Source organism: Protopterus annectens, chromosome 2.part0 (assembly GCF_019279795.1).
Source record: "Protopterus annectens isolate FY-2018-M chromosome 2.part0, PAN1.0, whole genome shotgun sequence".
NCBI lineage: Eukaryota > Metazoa > Chordata > Ceratodontiformes > Protopteridae > Protopterus > Protopterus annectens.
This window is the reverse complement of record NC_056728.1, coordinates 724,829,962-724,849,161: the sequence shown is the minus strand read 5'-3', so window position 1 is coordinate 724,849,161 and position 19,200 is coordinate 724,829,962. Positions and strand designations below refer to the sequence as shown.

The 19,200-nt window shown below is 43.4% G+C and overlaps 1 protein-coding gene across 3 annotated transcripts in view; it reads left to right on the top strand.

Moving 5' to 3' along the window:
* RAD23B (RAD23 homolog B, nucleotide excision repair protein) overlaps nt 1-18,465 on the top strand; it is a 1,748,186-nt gene extending 1,729,721 nt beyond the window's left edge. For all 3 annotated transcript variants that reach the window (XM_044061046.1, XM_044061045.1, XM_044061047.1), the window contains one exon: nt 17,825-18,465. In XM_044061046.1, coding sequence (XP_043916981.1) covers nt 17,825-17,938 — 114 coding nt within the window. In that variant the 3' untranslated portion in view covers nt 17,939-18,465. The remainder of the gene's footprint in view (nt 1-17,824) is intronic.
* The last annotated feature ends 735 nt before the right edge of the window (nt 18,466-19,200 follow it).

The following is a 19,200-nucleotide window of genomic DNA, read 5'->3' as shown; positions in this document are numbered from 1 at the left end:
CAGTTTATGAAAGGAGTGTTGCACATGAGACCCCTCTTGACAGTAAACTTCTCCTTCCTGGGATCTCAGCTTTGTTCTTGAAAGATTGAACTTGCCTCCTTTTGAACCTGCCTGTCAGGAAGATTACAGTTCATTATTTGAAAGTCTGTTTTACTCATTGCTCTCGATATCTGCAAGGTGAGTCTTGGAGCTGCAAGCTGTCATGGTGGGCCAACCCTGTTTTTTTGTTTTTTTACAAGGGCAGGGATACATTACACAGCAATCCACCATTCATGCCTAAAGTTGTTTCTGAATTTACCTTGAATCAAGTAGTCAGTCTCCCAGATCTGATGATGTCCTTTTCATTCTTCCTCAACAAATGGGTTCGGAGCCAATCCTTGTATTCGACTTGGCTGCATACTCTAGACTTTAGACCCAACTCATACATCATAAGGGATTTTGGTATCTTTGCCTAAATAATTCTTCTTTCCTTTGTTTCTCAACCTCCCTCTTAATGTTATGCTGTAGCGTGAGGTTCGATATTATATTTATGGTATTTTCCTTTTTTTCCCCATAGTTGGTATTCTCTTCCTTACCATGTAACACAGGATATTTTCTTGATTACCATTGCTGGTAATCTTTTTTTCTTCCCTTCCTTTCTAATTCTTTAAAAAAAAAAAAAAGTTTTTCTCCTCATGTTCCCTTTAGTGTTTTTACAATAGCACTGTCAATTCAATTTTATCTCTCTTGTCATAACTGAAAAACTGACAGGATTCAAGAAATGCAGTTCTTGTGGGCATAAACTTCCAAACTCGGATGCCCACAATTTATTGTCTCAGTGCCACCCATCTGAAAACTAACTGCAATATTTGCTCTGCTTTTAATTCCAGGGCATTGGCTGAGCGACGCAGCAAACTAATTTTAAAAGGTCTTTTTCCTGCTGCTTCAACATCTTTTCTGGGTCTCAAACCCTGAACTGTCTGCATCGGGTCCATAGGGTCAGGATCTACTACGATGTTATCGGACCCATCCTTGCCCCTCACAGCCTTGGCACTGGACAGTTCAGGTCCAGTTCCATCTTCGAGGCACAGATCCAGTAGAAGTCGTGAGCTTACCTGTACTGGAAGTCTCAGCTCGTGTGCGGTTGGCCACAGCTTCTCTGGACCCATATGCCTTCGAGGTCATGGAAAGGGGTTTTTCTCTTTCTAGAGAACTGGCCTCTCATCCCTCAGATCCACTCCCTATCCCCTCCTTATTTCCAAGCTCTGAGTCAATCAGGCCTATTCCACAAGGACAGCCACTTCCAACTAGCTTCCAGTCAGTTGCCAGACAGGAACTCCCCCTCTCTTTTCACATACCTCCCCTGAACATCCGCCGGAGATCATCCATTGGATGAGAGCTTGCAAGAGGAGACACATAGATTCCCTGTTAGAATCTCTCATAGAGAATACTGAATTCGATGAAGGTGAAGGGTCCCCAGATCGCCACCAGATGATATCTTCTTTGGAGACATATTAGAGATATTCAGACAGAAAGTTGGTTGGTCTTCCAACAATCCTTTTCCAGAGGAATCAGTGTTTTTGGAAGCTTTCAGTTCTGGACTTCTACGTCTTGGGTTATCCCCCAGCAGATGACCTCATGGATTTAGTTTTCCACTGGGAATGGAAAGAGCTGGATACCATCAAACCCATTCCAAAATGACCTGACAGATTCTTAGTTCCTTGTAAGGATAGCCCCACTAGAACAAAGGAATCCCAATAGATGCTATGTTGGTTGCATCCAGTAAGAAAAAGGTAGCAGAACAGAGCTGTTCTGTCCATCTGCCAAACAGAGAGTCTAGGGTGCTAGACAGATTTGAAAAGCAAGTCTTTGCCTTAGCAGCCTTTGCCTTGAGGTCTCTTAATTTGACACATTTCACAAGGCTACAAAGAGGTTTGACTAAGGAACTATCAAATTCTCTCTTAGAGTCTATGTCTGCAGAGGATTTCAAAAGATCATCATCATCTCAATTGGCCACTCTTTTGTCAATTTCCAATGCTTCCATGAGGCTACTTTCTCACAAGAGCTGAATGCACCTCACGGGCTGCTGGTTCAGGCATTACCCTAAGGAGACATGCCTGGATGCAACTGTGCAACTTCACTGAGCCTTTTAAGACTTATTTCATCAACTCTCCCTTTGATGGTACATCCTTATTTGATCCATAAGTTAAAGAAATGCTTAACCACAGTGAACAAGAAGGGAAGTCTCTGTCTACTGTGGGAATCAAGTTTTCTACCCCTCAAGGAATCTTTTCTAGGAATCAAAGAGGCAGTAAGAAAATGTGGTTCGGCAAACCTCAGGGACATTTTTGAGATTTGCATGGGGACTACTCCTCCAGAGACAGAGGAGGCAGTTCCAATAGTAGACATGAGGCAGACAAGGCCTGTAAAATCGGGTTTTTTGCAATTCTTTTCCAGACGGACCTCTCCAGTGCTCCTGAAGTGCTGTGCGACTGTCCACCTCAGGAGGTATTTGGCAGATAATTGTCCCTGCACCCAGATGCCTGGGCAGATAAAACTGAAGATTCATGGGTGCTAAAAATAATATGCAGAGATTATTCCATTCCATTTTTCCAGCTTCCATTCTTCAAAAGAAAGAAGCTTCCTGGCATTCTACCCAGCCAGAGGATGGCAGCAGCACAAGAAATTCAAAAGCTGCTAGACAAGTGTCATCCAAGAAGTCTTAACTAGACCAAATAGGACTCAGAACTTACTCACATTTCTTTTTAGTGCCCAAAAAGACAGGGGCCTCAACCAATTTTGGATCTGATCAAATTAAACCAGTATGTGAAAAAGTCAAGGTTTCTAATGGTCCCGGTCTCCTTCAACAATCCAGGGACTATTTGCTCCAGATTTGCCACTCACTTGGAACAACAATATATTTGGCCAAATCAAAGCTGACACCAGCCTGGAGTTTATTCTTAGGTTCATTAGATCCTTTCCTACCCATCTCCTACAGCCAGGTTAATTATTCAAGCATTGGAGTCTATGGCAGCAGCAACAGTCCTACTTCCTTTAGCACTTTACTATATGCTTGTGCTTCAATAGACTGTAGCTGTTCAATGAACTATTCTTCGATAACATCTGTCTTTTCCAATCAAGCTTACTCTGATTTGCAAACAACACATCCAGTGGTGGATCCAGTCAGACGACATTTATCTAGGTCGACCTTTTATTTTACTCCCCAATAGCCACAGTGGCTACAGATTACTCCAAATGGGGGGGGGGCATTTCATGGGAAGGACAGTCCAAGGCATTTGACCCCCCCCAAGAGACCAGTTCACATACCAATGTCCTGGAGATAACAGTCAATGCTCTTTCTCTAGAGACTATTGCAGTTAAGACCAACAGTGTGTCTGGTTTCTGGTACATCAGCAAATAAGGAGGAGCCCAGACTTACCCTCTTTGCAGTGTGTGGCAATGGGCAATCTCCTCACACAGCTTCCTAGGTGCAATGTATATTCCAGGAAAAGCCAACGTGTTAGCGGACAAATTAAGCAGGTCCATTCTGATGGCTCATGAGTGGTCTCTCATATAATCTGTTAATTATTCTTTGGCTTCTTCCAAACTGTGTAAGGCATTTTTCTCCTTAGACGACCAATAAAGGATCCTTTCACCTCCCTGGGATCTGACTGTCATGCTTCAAGTTCTAACTCAAAAACCCTTTGAACCTTCAGCAAAAAAATTATCTAAAATTTATTTCATAGAAAACATTCATCTTAGTAACTGTTGCTTCTGCAAGAAGAATTTCTGAACTCCAGGCTCTTTCTTCAAAGACTCCCTACATTTTTTCCCCTAAAGATAAGCTTGCTTTTAAAACAAATGCTTCCCTTTTACCTAAAGTAGATTCTGAATCAAACACTAACCAATCCATTCATTTACGGGTCTTCTTTCAAAATTTTTCAAATGAAGGAGAATATATGCTACACCTCCTAGGTGTGCACAGACAGTTACATTTCTATTTACATTTACACAGGACAAAGCAAATCAGAACGCCAGATTAGCTATTTGTTTCCTTCTCACCAAATAGACTGGGTTATTCAGTTTCTGAAGTTACTTTAGCTTAATGGATAACAGATTGCATTTCTTGGATCTGTTCTTAGCAAGGCATTTCCCTACCTAAAACACCTAAAGCCCACTCAAGTAGATCCATGGCTACTTCATCTGCATTTTGGTCAAGAACCTCTATTGATGTTATTTGTACAGCAGCCACGTGGTCCAATGCACTTACCTTTGTTGCTCATTACAAATTGGATCTAATATCCAGAAGTAGAGCTGCCTTTGGCTCAGTGGGACTCTGGAATATCCTTCCATGAGGGCCACCCAAGATCAACATAGCTGAGGACTCTGTCCCATTTGTTGAGGAAGAATGAAAAGGACAACATTAGGTTTAAAAGTTATGTACTCACCATAAGTAGGCATCTGTGTTGTGCATTTTCATTGTTCCTCAACTTCCCTCCCATCCATCCCCATACTTAAAATTTCTGGAGGAACCTGTTGGATTGTTTATTGGAACATTTAGTTCTGGGTTGGAGTCCTGTTCGTTCACCTATCCCTTCTCTGTCTAGTTATAGGGACTTAATGGCAACAATCTCAACGTGAGATATTGAGAATGGATAAGGGCATTATGGGTAGAGGGAGGAGGTCAAAAGTTGGATCCAAAGTCTAGAGTATGCGATCGAGTCAGATCTGAGTATCAGATTTGAACCCATTTGTTGTGGAAGAAAGAAAATGGACAACACAGATGCCTAGTTATGGTGAGTACATAACTTTTAATTTTCTATCCTAAAAATAAAGGAGAAGAGATTCTACATACTTGTATGCACACCGGTAACTCAGGTTTGACAGATTTGACAGAACATGATAGAACAAAGCCCTTTAGGAATGGTGAACAGATGATGTGAAGTTGTTCTATCTCTCCATTCATTCTTGCTGATGGGTACAGAGCCAATCCTCAGCTCCTACTCGGCCAACTGCAAAAGCTCAAGGTCTTCAACCACTTGAGGCCAAATTCCCTATCCCATGATGCACCTTGATCTTCCCTCAGATCTCGTTTGCCGCTGCAACTTGATCGGACGTTCACCAGCTCTGGCCAGTGAAAGTTATTGTTTTTTTTTTCTTTAAAACTTGTTAAAAGGCTTAAATTAGATAGTTCAGTAATAAGCCCCCCCCCTTTTTTTTTTTTATATAGTAGTTAAGCCTTTCTCTTAGTGTATTCTTGGTAATTTGCTAGATATTTAGATAGTTTAAATAACTTAGATAAGTGGCTGCGTTTTTAGGCCTTTAGTTTCTCCCCAGCTCATATTTCGTCTTACATAGTTGTGTGGTGTGAGTTAGAGCCCTTTTTATTTACAGGGCAAGTATATTGATATTCAGATAATTAGATATTTTACATAACTTAGCTTAGTTGTTTGGGATAATTAACACTGCTTAGAGATAATGAATTATTAAGAGTTAGTGTACTGTGTTGATATATATATATATATATATATATATATATATATATATATATATATATATATATATATATACATATATGGGTCACTGTTAAATTGTCGAAACATGGTTTATCAAAACCGTGTTTCGGCGGACACTAGTTAGCAAAAGTGCATTTTATCGTAAATGCACTTTCGCTAACTAGAGAGTGGTAAATTGAGGAAAGCATGCAGTTTGCATGCACCGTTAGTTGTAAATCAAAATATAGTGTTGATTTACAACTAACGCTGACATCATAGTACAGTGGGGATAAGGGAATATTCGGAGTGAGAATAATAAAGTTGGGTGTGGGAGGGGGCACAGTCCCTCACATGGGGTGGCAGGGGGGCTTCCCCCCCTGCATAACACTGTTTAATGTAATTGTTCTTTTTTTATGTTGATTTCTTTAGTGAAAGTGCATATTCGACAATATGCACTTTCGCTAAAGTGTGTTATCGGAAACACAATTTAGTGACTTGTGTTTTCGATAATACAATAGTGACCCATATATATATATATATATATATATATATATATATATATATATATATATATATATATATATATATATATATATATATATATATATATATATATATATATATATATATATATATAGCTTAGAGACTGTAGATATTTGAGTGGGTTTTTTTTACATATATAGAGGTTTTTTCTCTGTTACTTATAGGATGTCTCATCAAGAGAAAGAAAAATCCAAGTCTGGGTTTTAAAAAATGCCCAAGATGTGGGCAAAAGATGTCCGTCATTGATGGACATACTGACTGTGTCTATTGTTTAGATGAGATGCACCTACAAGAAAGCTGTTCAATATGCCACTCTTTTTAGTGCTAGAGTGCTGCATGAGAGGAAGAGGAAACTTATGGATAGAGGTCTTTTGAAATCCTCTTTCCAAGAAACACTGGATAAGTATGACAAACACTCAAAGACGTTTCTATTTCTTCGGAGCCAAGGAAAAGCCCATAGACTCCAAAAACTGTATCAAGTAAACCTTCAACATCGGCTCCACAGCCAACGGAGCCGACTGTTGTTTTGGTTAGGAGCCGGTCTCTGACATTGGAGCTGGTATCCCCTACATTGAAATCCCCCATCTTACAGTAGGCTTCATCCACACATTCTTCTCGGGCCTCAAGTAGACTCTCTGATTTGGATGTGGATCGTGTGATGAAGAGTCTTCTGCAGATACTGGCGCTTGCAAAAATGTTATTGGCACCGACCTCTTGGACTTCTGAGCCGACACAAATTCCCCCACTGTCTTCTGTTCCTTCTCCAATCTCCCTCGAAGTTTCAGAGCCGGAGAGCTCAGAACTGATGATCGTAGAGCCCTCAGGGCCGACACCTACCTTAGGTTTGTCGGCCCTGACTCTGCCCTGATACCTTCTGTGCCAACCAAGGGATCTCAGAGCTGATGCTTACCAGTCTGGTCCAGGGAGGATAGTCAAACCAACTTGTCAGTTCCGACTTTGCCTCTCGGGGCCTTGGCTCAAGTGAGCTTGGCTCCGACTTCTGGCTCAGAGCCCTCTGTTTTGGTGCTGAGAGAGTCCCTTGTATCCTCGGATCCAGGGAATTCCTTGCGTCGGGACCAAGGGGCCTTCGAGCCCATGAGGAGGGTATTGTCCACACCGAGAACCACACTGTCAGTACCAGCAGCTCCCTTCCTTAAAGCACCAGTGTCTACCACTACAACACACGCTCCATTAAAGCATAGAGACTCTGAGCCTCAGGAAGCCCCATTGGGTGAGCCATGCTCTTCCAAGACCTCTCCAGAAGCTCCCACTGAAGAGGTTCCCAGGAAGAGACTTAGCAAGAGGAAACATCTGGACTCCCTACAGGAATCTGTCACTTCGGATACTGACTTAGATGAGTCAAAAGGGTCCCCACAGTCCCCCTCAGAGGATATCTCATTCACAGATATCTTAGAAATTCTTAAACAGAGGAGTGGCTGGAAATCCCTTAAGCCTATTGATGATGAGTCAGTCCTCCTGAAGGCTTTTGGGTCTGAACATTCCACCTCGTGGGTGTCTCCACCCTTTGATGAGTTGATTGAGTTACTCTCTCGAAGGGCATGGGAGTCCTGGGATACCACAGACCCTGTTCCCAGGAGGCCTAATAAATTTATAACTTGCCCTCAAGACAAAACCTTTCTAACTAAATGAGTGCCCGTTGATGCCACGGTGGTGGCAGTGGCCACCAAGAAGGAACTATCAGAAAATTCTACATCTGTTCATCCTACTAAAAAAGATTCCAGGATCATGGACACATATGAGAAGCATATGTGTAGTTCAGTGGCTTTCGTCCTTCGATCGCTGAACTATCTCACACATTTCAGTAGGTTACAAAGGGATCTCCTGAAGGAACTAGGAGATACCCTGCAGGGTTCAGTAGCTGTTGGGGTTTCTGTCCATCTCTGCAGGCAGTCTGGGGATGCCTTTCTTTGTCCCCAGACATCTGGCTAAAAATAACAAAAGACAGCTGGGTACAAAGTATCTTATCCAGAGGATACTCAATTCCCTTTGCCACACCGCCCCCTGTTGTGAAAAAAATCTCAGACTTCCCATCCAGTCACAAGAAATAAGCAGCCATAGAGGTCCAAAGGTTGCTGCAAAAAAGAGTCATCCAACCAGTCCCAGCAGACCAGAGAGGATCCGGAACTTACTCAAGGTTCTTTTTGGTTCCAAAGAAAATGGGGGACTGGAGACCTATTCTAGACTTCAGCAGACTAACCAAATCGGTAAAAAAGACAAAGTTCTGGATGTTCACGCTACAGGCAGTACTCCCCTTTCTGGGGAAAGACAATAGGATGTGCTCGATAGATCTCCAGGATGCATACTACCACATAAAAATGGATAAGTCATCCAGGGATCATTTACGCTTCCGGCTGGGAGACGGTCATTGCCAATTTTGCGCTCTGCCCTTTGGTCTCACTACAGCCCCCAGAGTGTTAACCAAATGCATGGCAGTAGTCACAGCTCAACTGAGACGTTTGGGATTCCAGGTATTTCCATACCTAGACGTTTGGCTCCTCACTGCCATCACCAGACATCATCTCATACACGCAAGGGACACAACTTTAAATCTCTGCAATCAGTTGGGGATTACCATAAACTCAGAAAAATCTGCCTTGTCGCCATCACAACAAACCATTTTTATAGGAGCAGAACTAAATACAGTCACAATGACCATAAGCCTTCCTCCAGAAAGAGTTTGTCTTTTACAAAAACAAATCCTAGACCTGCTTCCAAAGACAAAATCCCCAGTTTCAATGGTACTCAGATTGCTAGGAACGATGGCAGCAGTGAGCATTGCCATTCCTCTGGGTCGGATGCATAGGCGAGTACTACAGTGGCTCCTCTTCTCTCAGTGGTCCTTTCAGGAACTTCCAATGTCACACCATATCATAATAATGAATACATGCAAGAAGGACCTTCAGTGGTGGGTGACCTCTCAACAAGTAACTCTAGGTCGTCCATTTGTTCTACCCACTCCTATAGCCATGGTGACCACGGACGCGTCCTTGATAGAGTGGAGGGGCATTGTCAGGGAAGAACAGCCCAAGGCACGTGGAAGAAGCATGAGGCTCATCTGCATATCAGTGTTCTGGAGATGAGAGCAGTACTCCTAGCATTGCAGTCCTTTCAAGACTGTCTCCCTCTGGGAATGGTACATAAACATACAAGGAGGAACCAAATCTTATCCCCTGTGTCGAGAGGTCCTGAGAGTATGGCAGTGTGCAACTTCCACCCAGCGCTTTCTGATAGCAACGCACATCCCGGGGAAATCCAGTGTGATAGCAGACAAGCTAAGCTGGGCAATTCTCTTGCCTCACAAGTGGTTCCTAAAGAAACAAATAGCGGAAAGGATCTTCCACAGATGGTGCCAGCCTTGCTGCAATCTCTTTGCAACCCCAACAAACATGAAATGCAGCAGCTACTTTGCTTAATCCGCCCGCCGGGGGATGCCCCAAGGGATGCATTGGCGCACAGTTTGCCTTTGGGTCTCCTTTGTGCCTTTCCTCCTTTCCCTCTAATACCCAAAGTTTTACAGAAAGCAAAGACTCTGGGGAGAACCATAATCTTAATAGCCCCTTACTGGCCTCGTCAAATTTGGTTTCCCTTCCTTCAGCCTCATCTATTGGAAGAACCTTGGATCCTGGACCTGGTTCTGGATCTTCTGACCCATTCATTGTGGGCTCTTCATCCTTCGCTTCACTCCCTCAAACTGACAGCTTGACTGCTCCAATTCCAAACATAGCCAAGATTCACAACCTGTCAGCCGAGGCTCAACATATTTTAATATCCTCTCATAAATCATCTACCAGAAAGTTATATCTTAGCAAATGGAAGAGATTTTCTATGTGGGCATCTCAGAATGATATTGATCCGTACCTAGCTTCAGTTTCATCCATTCTGGAGTTTCTGACTAAACCTTTCAATGAAGGGGCCGCTACAGCTACTATTAGAGTTCAATTAGCAGCAATCTCGAACTTTCATCTTGGTGTCCAGGGTTCTAATGTCATGTCACATCGACTCTCTAAAGCCTTTCTCAAGGGTACTATTCATTTGAGACCACCCGTCAAAACTTCAGCCATGCCATGGAATATAAATTTTGTTCTTTCCGCGATTATATTACCTCCTTTTGAACTAGCCTTATCGTGTGATTTGAACTATTTCTCATGGAAGACCAGATTTTTAATAGCTATCACTTCTGCTCAGAGAATTTCTGAGGTACAGGCCATGACCATCGAACCTCCTTATGTGATTTTCCATAATGACAGAGTCTCACTCAGAACTAATCCATCATTTTTACCCAAAGTTTGTTCAGAGACAAATCTCAACCAATCTATTGAATTGCCGTTTTCTTCCCTAAATACACAAATAAAATGGAACACATGCTGCACAAACTTGATGTTCATAGGCAACTCCAATTTTATTTGGACAGGACCAAACAATTCAGAAAAACACAACAGCTCTTTGTCTCCTTTTCAGAATCAAAAAAAGGTGCTCCAGTGACCAAAGTCACTTTGTCAAAATGGTTATTAGATTGTATTTCTTTCACTTACAGTTCAGTGAATGCTCCATTACAACAAAAAAATAAAGGCCCACTCCACTAGAGCTGTATCTACCTCATCAGCCTTCTCTGCTAAGTTACCATTAGATACTGTTTGTGCAGCAACTACCTGGTCAAGGCCTCATACCTTCATCACTCATTACAAAGTAGACAAGGCCTCCAGGGACAGGGCTTCCTTTGGTTCCACTGCTCTAAAGAACATTCTCCTATGAGCCACCTGAGAAAGATGGTGGTTGGGATGCTATCCATCAGTAAACAGCAAGATAGAACAACTTCACATAAAGAAGTTATGTACTCACCATAATGTTCCATGTGAATTGTTCATTTCGTCTTCATTCTTACGTCCCTCCCTCGAACCCCCATCCAGTCTACTTGAGGACCGAGACTTTTATTTATGGTGTATTGTCTCTTATCCAGTTCGTAGGATAGCATATTAATAGTCATAGGTAGACAGTTGGCAGCAAACAAGATTTGAGGGAAGATCAAGGTGCATCATGGGATAGGGAGTTGGCCTTGGGCTTCCCTCTGCAGATATGCTCAGCCAGCCAGCTGTCACAGGAGGGGGGGGGGGTGAGTCTGAAATTATGAAAGCTGGTTAGTACCGGGTTACTTTAGTAGATAACTCAAAATGCCACTGAGGCAGCGAGGAATTTGAAAAAAAATTCTCTCTCTCTCTTTCTTTCCCCTTGCGTGTGTGGTCTGTTTGGTTGTGAGTGCACTGGGCCTGAGGTTGGGACATGCCTGACACTCCCAAACCCGGCTTCAGAAAATGTATAGAGTGTAGCCATAAGCTCTCCCCAGTGGATGGCCACATACTGTGCGTAGTGTGTCTTGGGGCAGCCCATCTCCAAACCTCATGTTCCATCTGTGCCGGGTTTAATCCTGGGCACTTAAGGACAGGAGGGACAAACTCATCCTTAAGGGCCTTCTTCCCTCTTCATGGACTCAAGTCCCTGCGCCCCTGGCTTCTGCCGCTACCTCTTCCCCGGCCTCTGGGACTCAAACTCCTACCACTGGCCCAGGGATGGAGGCAAAACTTCAAAATGGAATAGGCCAAAGAAGCAATCCCCATATTGCACAGCTTCAAATGGCCCGCCACCTAAGACTAGGTTGGCAACGAGACCAGAGTCTCTCCAGCTCCATTCCCTCGGTTTTCTCCAGAGCTGGAGGAGCCCCAGATCCAGTCACCAGCTCAGGCTTCTCCTCACTGCCCCTCCAGGCTGGTGTCAGTCACCTCTTCCTCCTGCTCCACCAGGAGTTTTAGCGAAGCGTAGATGGATAGGATAATGCGAAATTTCATCCACAGTCAGATACAGATGGGAGTCTTGCCTGCCCCTCTCGCTCTGGAGCGGGGAGCACTCAGCCCTTTTTCACCCTGATTACTCCTTCTCTGATCCGATCTTCAGTTTCGGAGCTCTTGGATCCAAGGAGACTCATTGTCGAGGGGCCAGCACTGACAGTACCTTGTACCTTGACACCAGCTGTGATCTGACCAGGTTGGGTCCGACTCGGATCTGGCAAGCTTTCACAGCTGTCATCTCGGTATTGGGTCCCAGGGGTTGGTGTCGGCTCCGAGTGTGTCTGAGCGCAGCCTTCCCCTTGGTATCTTGGCACCTGGATGTTTGGCTCTGACTCCCCCATTGGGTCAGAAAGTGACGGCTCCTATTGTCCTTTCTCAGGATGTCCATTCCCCTTCAGCTTTCGATGTGGAGGAGTGGGTTCTCTTGATTTCTTTGAGACCCTTGACCATCTTGTCTTCAGACTCCACCCTGACTCCCTCTGTTTCTGGTGCAGTTCTGGTCATTCTGCCATCTCAGGGACAGCCTGCCTCCACTTTGCCTCAGGAAGCTTTCGCTTGGGAACAGCAAGACATTGGCGAGTCCTCCCTAGAGATCCCCACTGAGGATATCCCTCACAAATGTATGTGCAAAAGGAGGCACTTAGACTCCCTGCCAGAGTCTCTCACTGAAGACACCGATTTGGAGGAAGGGGAAGGTTCCCCCCGGTCACCCCCCAAGGATGTCTCTTTCAGAGACATCATGGAACTCCTTCGCCAGCGAGGGGAGTGGTCTGGCCAAAAACCTACCTCGGACGAATCGGTATTCCTCGAGGCATTTGGCACAGGACCCTCTACTTCCTAGATGTTCCCTCCCACAGATCCTTTAGTGGATCTCATTACATCACTGGCATGGAAGGAACCAGCCACGGTGGAGCCCATTCCCAAACGTCCTGATAAGGTCTTGATCCCCCCCAGAGTATATTGGAATAAGGGATCCCCCGTTGATGCCATGGTGGTGGCAGCTGCCACTAGGAAGGAGCTGACTCAGGAGAGCTCTACGGTCCACCCTCCTGACCGAGAGTCAAGGGCAAACGACAATTTCGGGAAGTGGGTGTACGCTTTAACAACCTTTTCTGTTCGGGTGCTGAATTACACAGCACATGTGATTCTGCTGCAGCGAGACCTAGTTAAAGGAGATCATTGAGTCAACCCCAGAGTCCATGTCGACAGAGGACAAGAAGATTTTCTCCGCTCGTATGGCCACTCTAAAATCAGTTGCAAACACTTCTGTGCACCTCCTTGTCCATGCAACTGAAGGAGCCGCTAGGGCAGCTGGTACAGGCACTGCCATCAGGTGACACAACACGCCTGGCTCTGGCTCTGTCAGTTTTTGGAACCTTTCAAGATGTTATTTACCAATGCCCCGTATGATGGTTCTTCCCTGTTTGGGAAGTTGGTACATGAGACTTTAGTTCAGACTGAGAAGGATGGGAAGACTCTGTCTGCCATCGGGATCTGCTTCTCGTCCTCTCAGTGATCCTTCTGTAGGAATCAGTGAGGGACCAAGAAGATGTGGTTTCGGAAATCTTAGAATTTTCCCCGAGACACTCAGGACTCACCTTCCCCCAGGGGCAGAGGGGGATTTGATAGACGTCACCCTAGAGGCAGAGGAGGTCTGAGAAATTACAGGTCTCTAGAAACTTTCTTGGACAGACCCGCTCAGCAACCCTGAAGGGTTGCCTGACTGCTCGTCTCTGGAGGCAGTCGGGGGGCCATCTTTTGTTGCACCTAGTGGAGTGGGAGTCCATAGCAAAAGATCATTGGGCGTTACAAATTATATCCAGAGGCTATTCAGTCCCCTTCCTCGAGCCACCTTCACCGCCCAAAACCTCCCGGACGTTCTACCCTTGCACATGGAAGATGCAGCACTGGAAATTGCAAAGCTGCTAAGAAAGCGAATCATCCAACCCATCCCCCTAAACCACTCTGGATCAGGTATTTATTCCAGGTTCTTTTTAGTGCCAAAGAAAATGGGGGAACCTAAGACCCATTTTGGATCTGTCCACCTTGAACCTGTCTGTTCCCAAGGCGAAATTCCGGATGGTCACCCTTCAGTCTATCCAGCCCTTCCTGCAGGAGAATGATTGGTTGTGCTCGATCGACCTCCAGGATGCGTGCAATCATATCAAGATGGACAGATGCTGTTGGAGGGCTTGGATCCCAATCATTGATTGGCTCCTCGCTGCCTCTTCTGGGTATCAACTTTGTCAAGTGAAGGATTCTTTTCTTCTTCTTCTAGCCCAAAGGTTAGGCATTACCGTTAGTCTCAACAAATCATCTCTGACCCCTGTCCAAAAGTTAGACTTCATTGGGGCACGATTAGACACAATTCGAACCAGAGTGTTTCTCACTCCAGACAGAATACACAGTCTGAAGCTACATGTGCTTTGCATTCTTGAAACTCAGTCTCCGACAGCAGAAATAGTATTAACGGCATTGGGGTCCATGGCGGCCATGATCCGTCTCTTGCCCTTGGCGCATCTTCACATGCGGATCCTTTAGTGGACACTTTCAGTACAATGGTCCCTGTTAGATCTTCTGTTGACTCACCATGTCCGAATCTCTTGAGTGTGCAGGGACTCTCTTCAGTGGAAGATTCTTTCCTTGGACCTGGTTCGGAGGCGTCCTTTTCTCCCACCATTTCCCATGGCCACAGTGACTACGGACGCCTCCCTGTTGGGGGGGGGGGCACTGCTCGGGAAGGACATTTCAAGGCACAAGGTCCCCCTACGAGACCAATCTGCATATCACCATCCTGGAGATGAGGGCAGTGCTTCTAGCGTTGCAGGCTTTCCATGCCCATCTTCCTTCAGGAATGATTGCTATACAGACAGACAATATGTCGGTGGTCTGGTACATCAACAAACGGGGGGACCACATCATATCCCCTATGTCACGAGGCCATGAGATATGGGATGGGCGATCTCCACCGGCCGTTTTCTGGTGGCAATGCACATTCCAGGGAGGTCCAGCATTCTAGTGGATAGGTACAGCAGATCTGTTCTGATACCTCAAGAGTGGTCTCTGAATCCTTCAGTAGCAGAACAGATTTTTCACAAGTGGGGTCAGCCTTGCTGCGATCTATTTGCCTCTCCTTCCAATGCAAAATGCAGTGAGTTCTTCACTCTGAATCCCCCTCAAGGGGAAGCCCCCAGAGATGCTCTGATTCATGCTTGGCCCCCAGGTCTTCTGTATGTTTATCCTCCTCTTCCCTTAATATCAAAATTTCTTCTGAAAGCTCACATGCTCGGGAGCTTAGTTATCCTCATTGCCTCATTCTGACCTCGCCGTCTGGTTTCCTTCTCTCAGGTCTCATCTGGTGGCTCCGCATGGACGTTGGATCCAGTTCCGGATCTCATTTCTCATCCCTCAGGGATTTCCCCATCCAGACCTGGACAGTCTAAATCTCACAGCTTGGCTGCTGCATTTCCCATAATAGTCAGGACTCCCAGATTATCCTCTCCCATCAAAAAAATTCTAGTGGCGGCTTATAAGTCTTCCACTAGAAAATTGTACTCCGGCAAATGGAAATGTTTTTTTCCTATCTGGGCCTCTCAGTGTGCATTAGATCCTTCCATGGCTCCAGTTTCTGCGGTGTTGGAATTTTTATCTGTAATTTTTCAACAAGGTGCCAGTTTTTCTACAGTCAAAGTTCAGCTTGCGGCAATTTTTTATTATCATGTGGGGGATAATATGGCTTCCTTAGCATCTTCAAAGCTTTGTAAGGCTTTCCTCAAAGGTACCTTTCTTCGACCCACAGTAAAGGACCCTACGCACCCGTGGGATCTTGCCCTAGTACTTCAAGCCTTAGTCTCACCTCCCTTTAAACCTATGGCTTCAGTTGATATGCAATTTCTATCCTGGAACACTGCCTTTCTGGTTGCCATTACTTCCACCAGGAGAGTTTCAAAACTTCAACTCTATCGATCAAAGCCCCTTATATAATTTTTCTTAAGGACAGGGTGTCTTTGTGTACTAATCCATCCTTTCTACCTAAAGTAGTTTCAGAGGCCAACATTAGTCAGGTAATCAACCTCCCAGTCTTCTTTCCAAATTTTCAAAACAAGGGAGAATACAAATTGCATTTAGTAGACGTGCACAGACAGTTACATTTCTACTTGCACATGACAAAAGCCTTTTGTATATCTGGCCAACTTTTAATTTCTTACTCCAAACCGTTTTTAGGGAAACCAGTCTCTAAAGTTACCACTGCCCATTGAATTTCTCAATGTATCTTCAGGCATATTCAGCTAGGGGGATTTCCCTGCCAAGTCAGGTGAAAGCGCATTCCACCAGGTCTATGGCCACATCAGCAGCTTTCTGGTCCAGGGTGTCATTAGATGATATTTGTTCTGTGGCCACTTGGTCTTCATGCTATACCTTCATCTCACATTATAAATTGGACATTGTACCCAGGAACAGGGCATCCTTTGGCTCCACCATGCTCCGGAATATCCTTCCATGAGGGCCTCTCAAGTATCTGGTAGCTGGAGACTCTGTTCCACAGGTTGAAGACCAAATGAAGACAACTCCTTCAGATAAAGAAGTAGTTGTTCTTCATTTGTCTTCAACCATCCCTCCCTCCTTCCCCTGGCCTTGTGTGAACTGTTGGTGCTTCCTAAGTATTATGGAGGTGGTCACCATAGGGTGCCTGTTATCCTTGTTGGTTTCTTGTACGGACAAGTCTCTTTTTGGTCAGGTGAATGGTACTGGATTGGGGCAGCAAACTCGATCTGAAGGGAGGAAGGAGACAGCAGCATTATGGGTAAGAGGAGGAACTTTGAGCTTGGATCAGATGCTGGATATGCTGCCAAGTCAGATCCGATACGGATCTGGGAACCCACAGGTTGAAGACAAATGAAGAATCAGTACTCAGATGGAATGTTATGGTGAGTACATAACTTATTTTTTTTTAGCCTGAAGTGTACACACAATTTTCTGATTTAAGCAAGTGTATGTGAATCTGGCTTTATTTAAATATGTTGCCACCAGATAAGAAGTCTATTACAAATTGTTAATGTGGCTTTTTAATTTGTTACTGAAACATAACTTATAGAGGAAATTTAATAATAGCTGGATAACAGTTTTGAGTGCACGCCATGTAGAGATGACCAGGCTTAAAATGAGGTGAACTCGTAGATCTTGCTTTAAAGTGAAAAAGGGTGTTGCACAATATGAAATTTCAGTGTTATTTAAAATTTACCTATTCACAATAATATTTTTGCTTAAGTGCTCCTTAAGATGACATTTACTAATCTCTAAACTAAAACGTTCATTGTTCTGTTTGTTGTCTGAGTGGTTATTGAAAAGAAGATCTTAGTGCAGCACAGAAAGGTTTTAATTGGGAATTTAAATGTCAGTTCAGTAAGGTGCACAAAAGATAATACATTTGTAGAATTATGTTATTTACTAGACAAGCAAAACTAAATATTAACTCCCCCACGAGTCAGCAGTTTGATGACACATAATGTAGAAATGTATTATGAATGGAGTGTCCTTGGTACAGTCTCCAGTTGTAAAACTAGTTTGAAAATAATTCAACAAAGAGAAAAAGGCTTTCTGTAAACACGTTGCTTCAAGAGGTTTTAATATTTTTGATTGGCATTTACATTGAATGTATTATGTATTACCAGACACTAGTTATATATGGAATTTTACATATTTTACACTGTATATGAAATTTTACAGTTAGCAAATGTGAAATCCTTGTGTGGTAAGAAAGATAATAAAATTATGACAGTTGTTTTGAAGATAATTGCTTTCAGTCACTATTAATGCCCAGTAAGGTTCTTTATAAAACTAAAAAAATAGCAGGCTTACTAGGCCAAACTTCTAAGCCTAGAAAGAAGCTAGCAGTATAGAAGTACTTAAACCTGAAGTGACTATCTTTTCTTTCTTTTTTTGCAGCTGAAAGCATTAGGCTTCCCAGAAGCACTTGTTATACAGGCATATTTTGCTTGTGATAAGAATGAAAATCTGGCTGCCAACTTCCTTCTACAGCAGAATTTTGATGATGACTAAGAGACTTCTGTAGCACATTAACACAGCAGTACATTACACTAACTATTCACCGGACTGTAACTGGTTTGGGTATGTACCTTGGATTTATTGACTGCAAGGCAAACTTGAAGGCATATAGCATCATGTCCACTGTAGAACTGCAGGACTGTTGCTTGCACATTGAGCAGAATTCATGCACAAAGGCTAAAAAGGGCTCCACAGGCACACACTAGATGTGCCAGAAGGTAGTAAATTTTGAATTGTTTCACTCATTTCAGCTTTTTCCAGACGATGATTAAGTGTAATGCCCTGAACAATGCAATGCTTTATTTCTTTGTTAGATGCATCAGAAATGTATTTGCTTTACCTGGAATTGAAAATTGTATGTATTTTAAAAGTAACACTGGACAAATAAAACAAAGTATGGAGCAGAATACATGCCAAAGTCTAAAATAATTTTACTGCTTCAACCATGTTTCACACTTGTGCAGTTTCTGATTTCATTAAAATTGTAACACTAAATGGAAAATAAAATTCAGGGGAATTCATTTCTTCTTGCTTTAATCGATGAATGTAGGGCACTTTTATTTTTGTCTAAATTGTGTAAAAGTAGCATACACTGCCAAATCAGTTCCTGTTTACATTTTCTGTTGGAAAAAATGATAAATCAGTGTTTGCATCTTTGTTATTTTGCAGTAAAGTTTTTAGCAAGAGGCTAGGTCACTTATTTTATTGTTCTAGATTGCGAGTTAAACTCAGATTTATTTTGATTCTTTTGGTTAACAGAGCAAAAACTTTTTTCACTCATTGTTACTTGCCTTTAGAAGTTAGGCGAACTCCTGCAGCTCAGTTTACAACTGACAGATTAATTAAGCAGATTTATTTTTTCAGAGCCTATTTTCTTCAAAAACAGATATATAAAAGTCAGATGTCATCACAACTGTTTGTATCCTGTATCAGATATCCTGGAGTGGGTTTTAAAAAGTACTTGTATCAGTTGGAATCACTACCTAAAGTTTTCTCCTCCTCCTCTAGAAATGGCATATTTAGGATTGCTGATATGCTTCTTGGAAATGTGTGCAGTTTTCATATTAAAATGATGTTGAATATTGTAATAGTGTTATTCAAAGCAGATAGTAGCTTTGATATGTTTAAGAATATCAAGATTGCTGTAACCCAGCTGTGTGATCAGGTTTAGGACAAATTGGTGTTTTTATTGTGAAACCACACTATCAATTATTCTGTTGTTTGTATAGCACAACTTGCACCTAGGTTCACAGAGT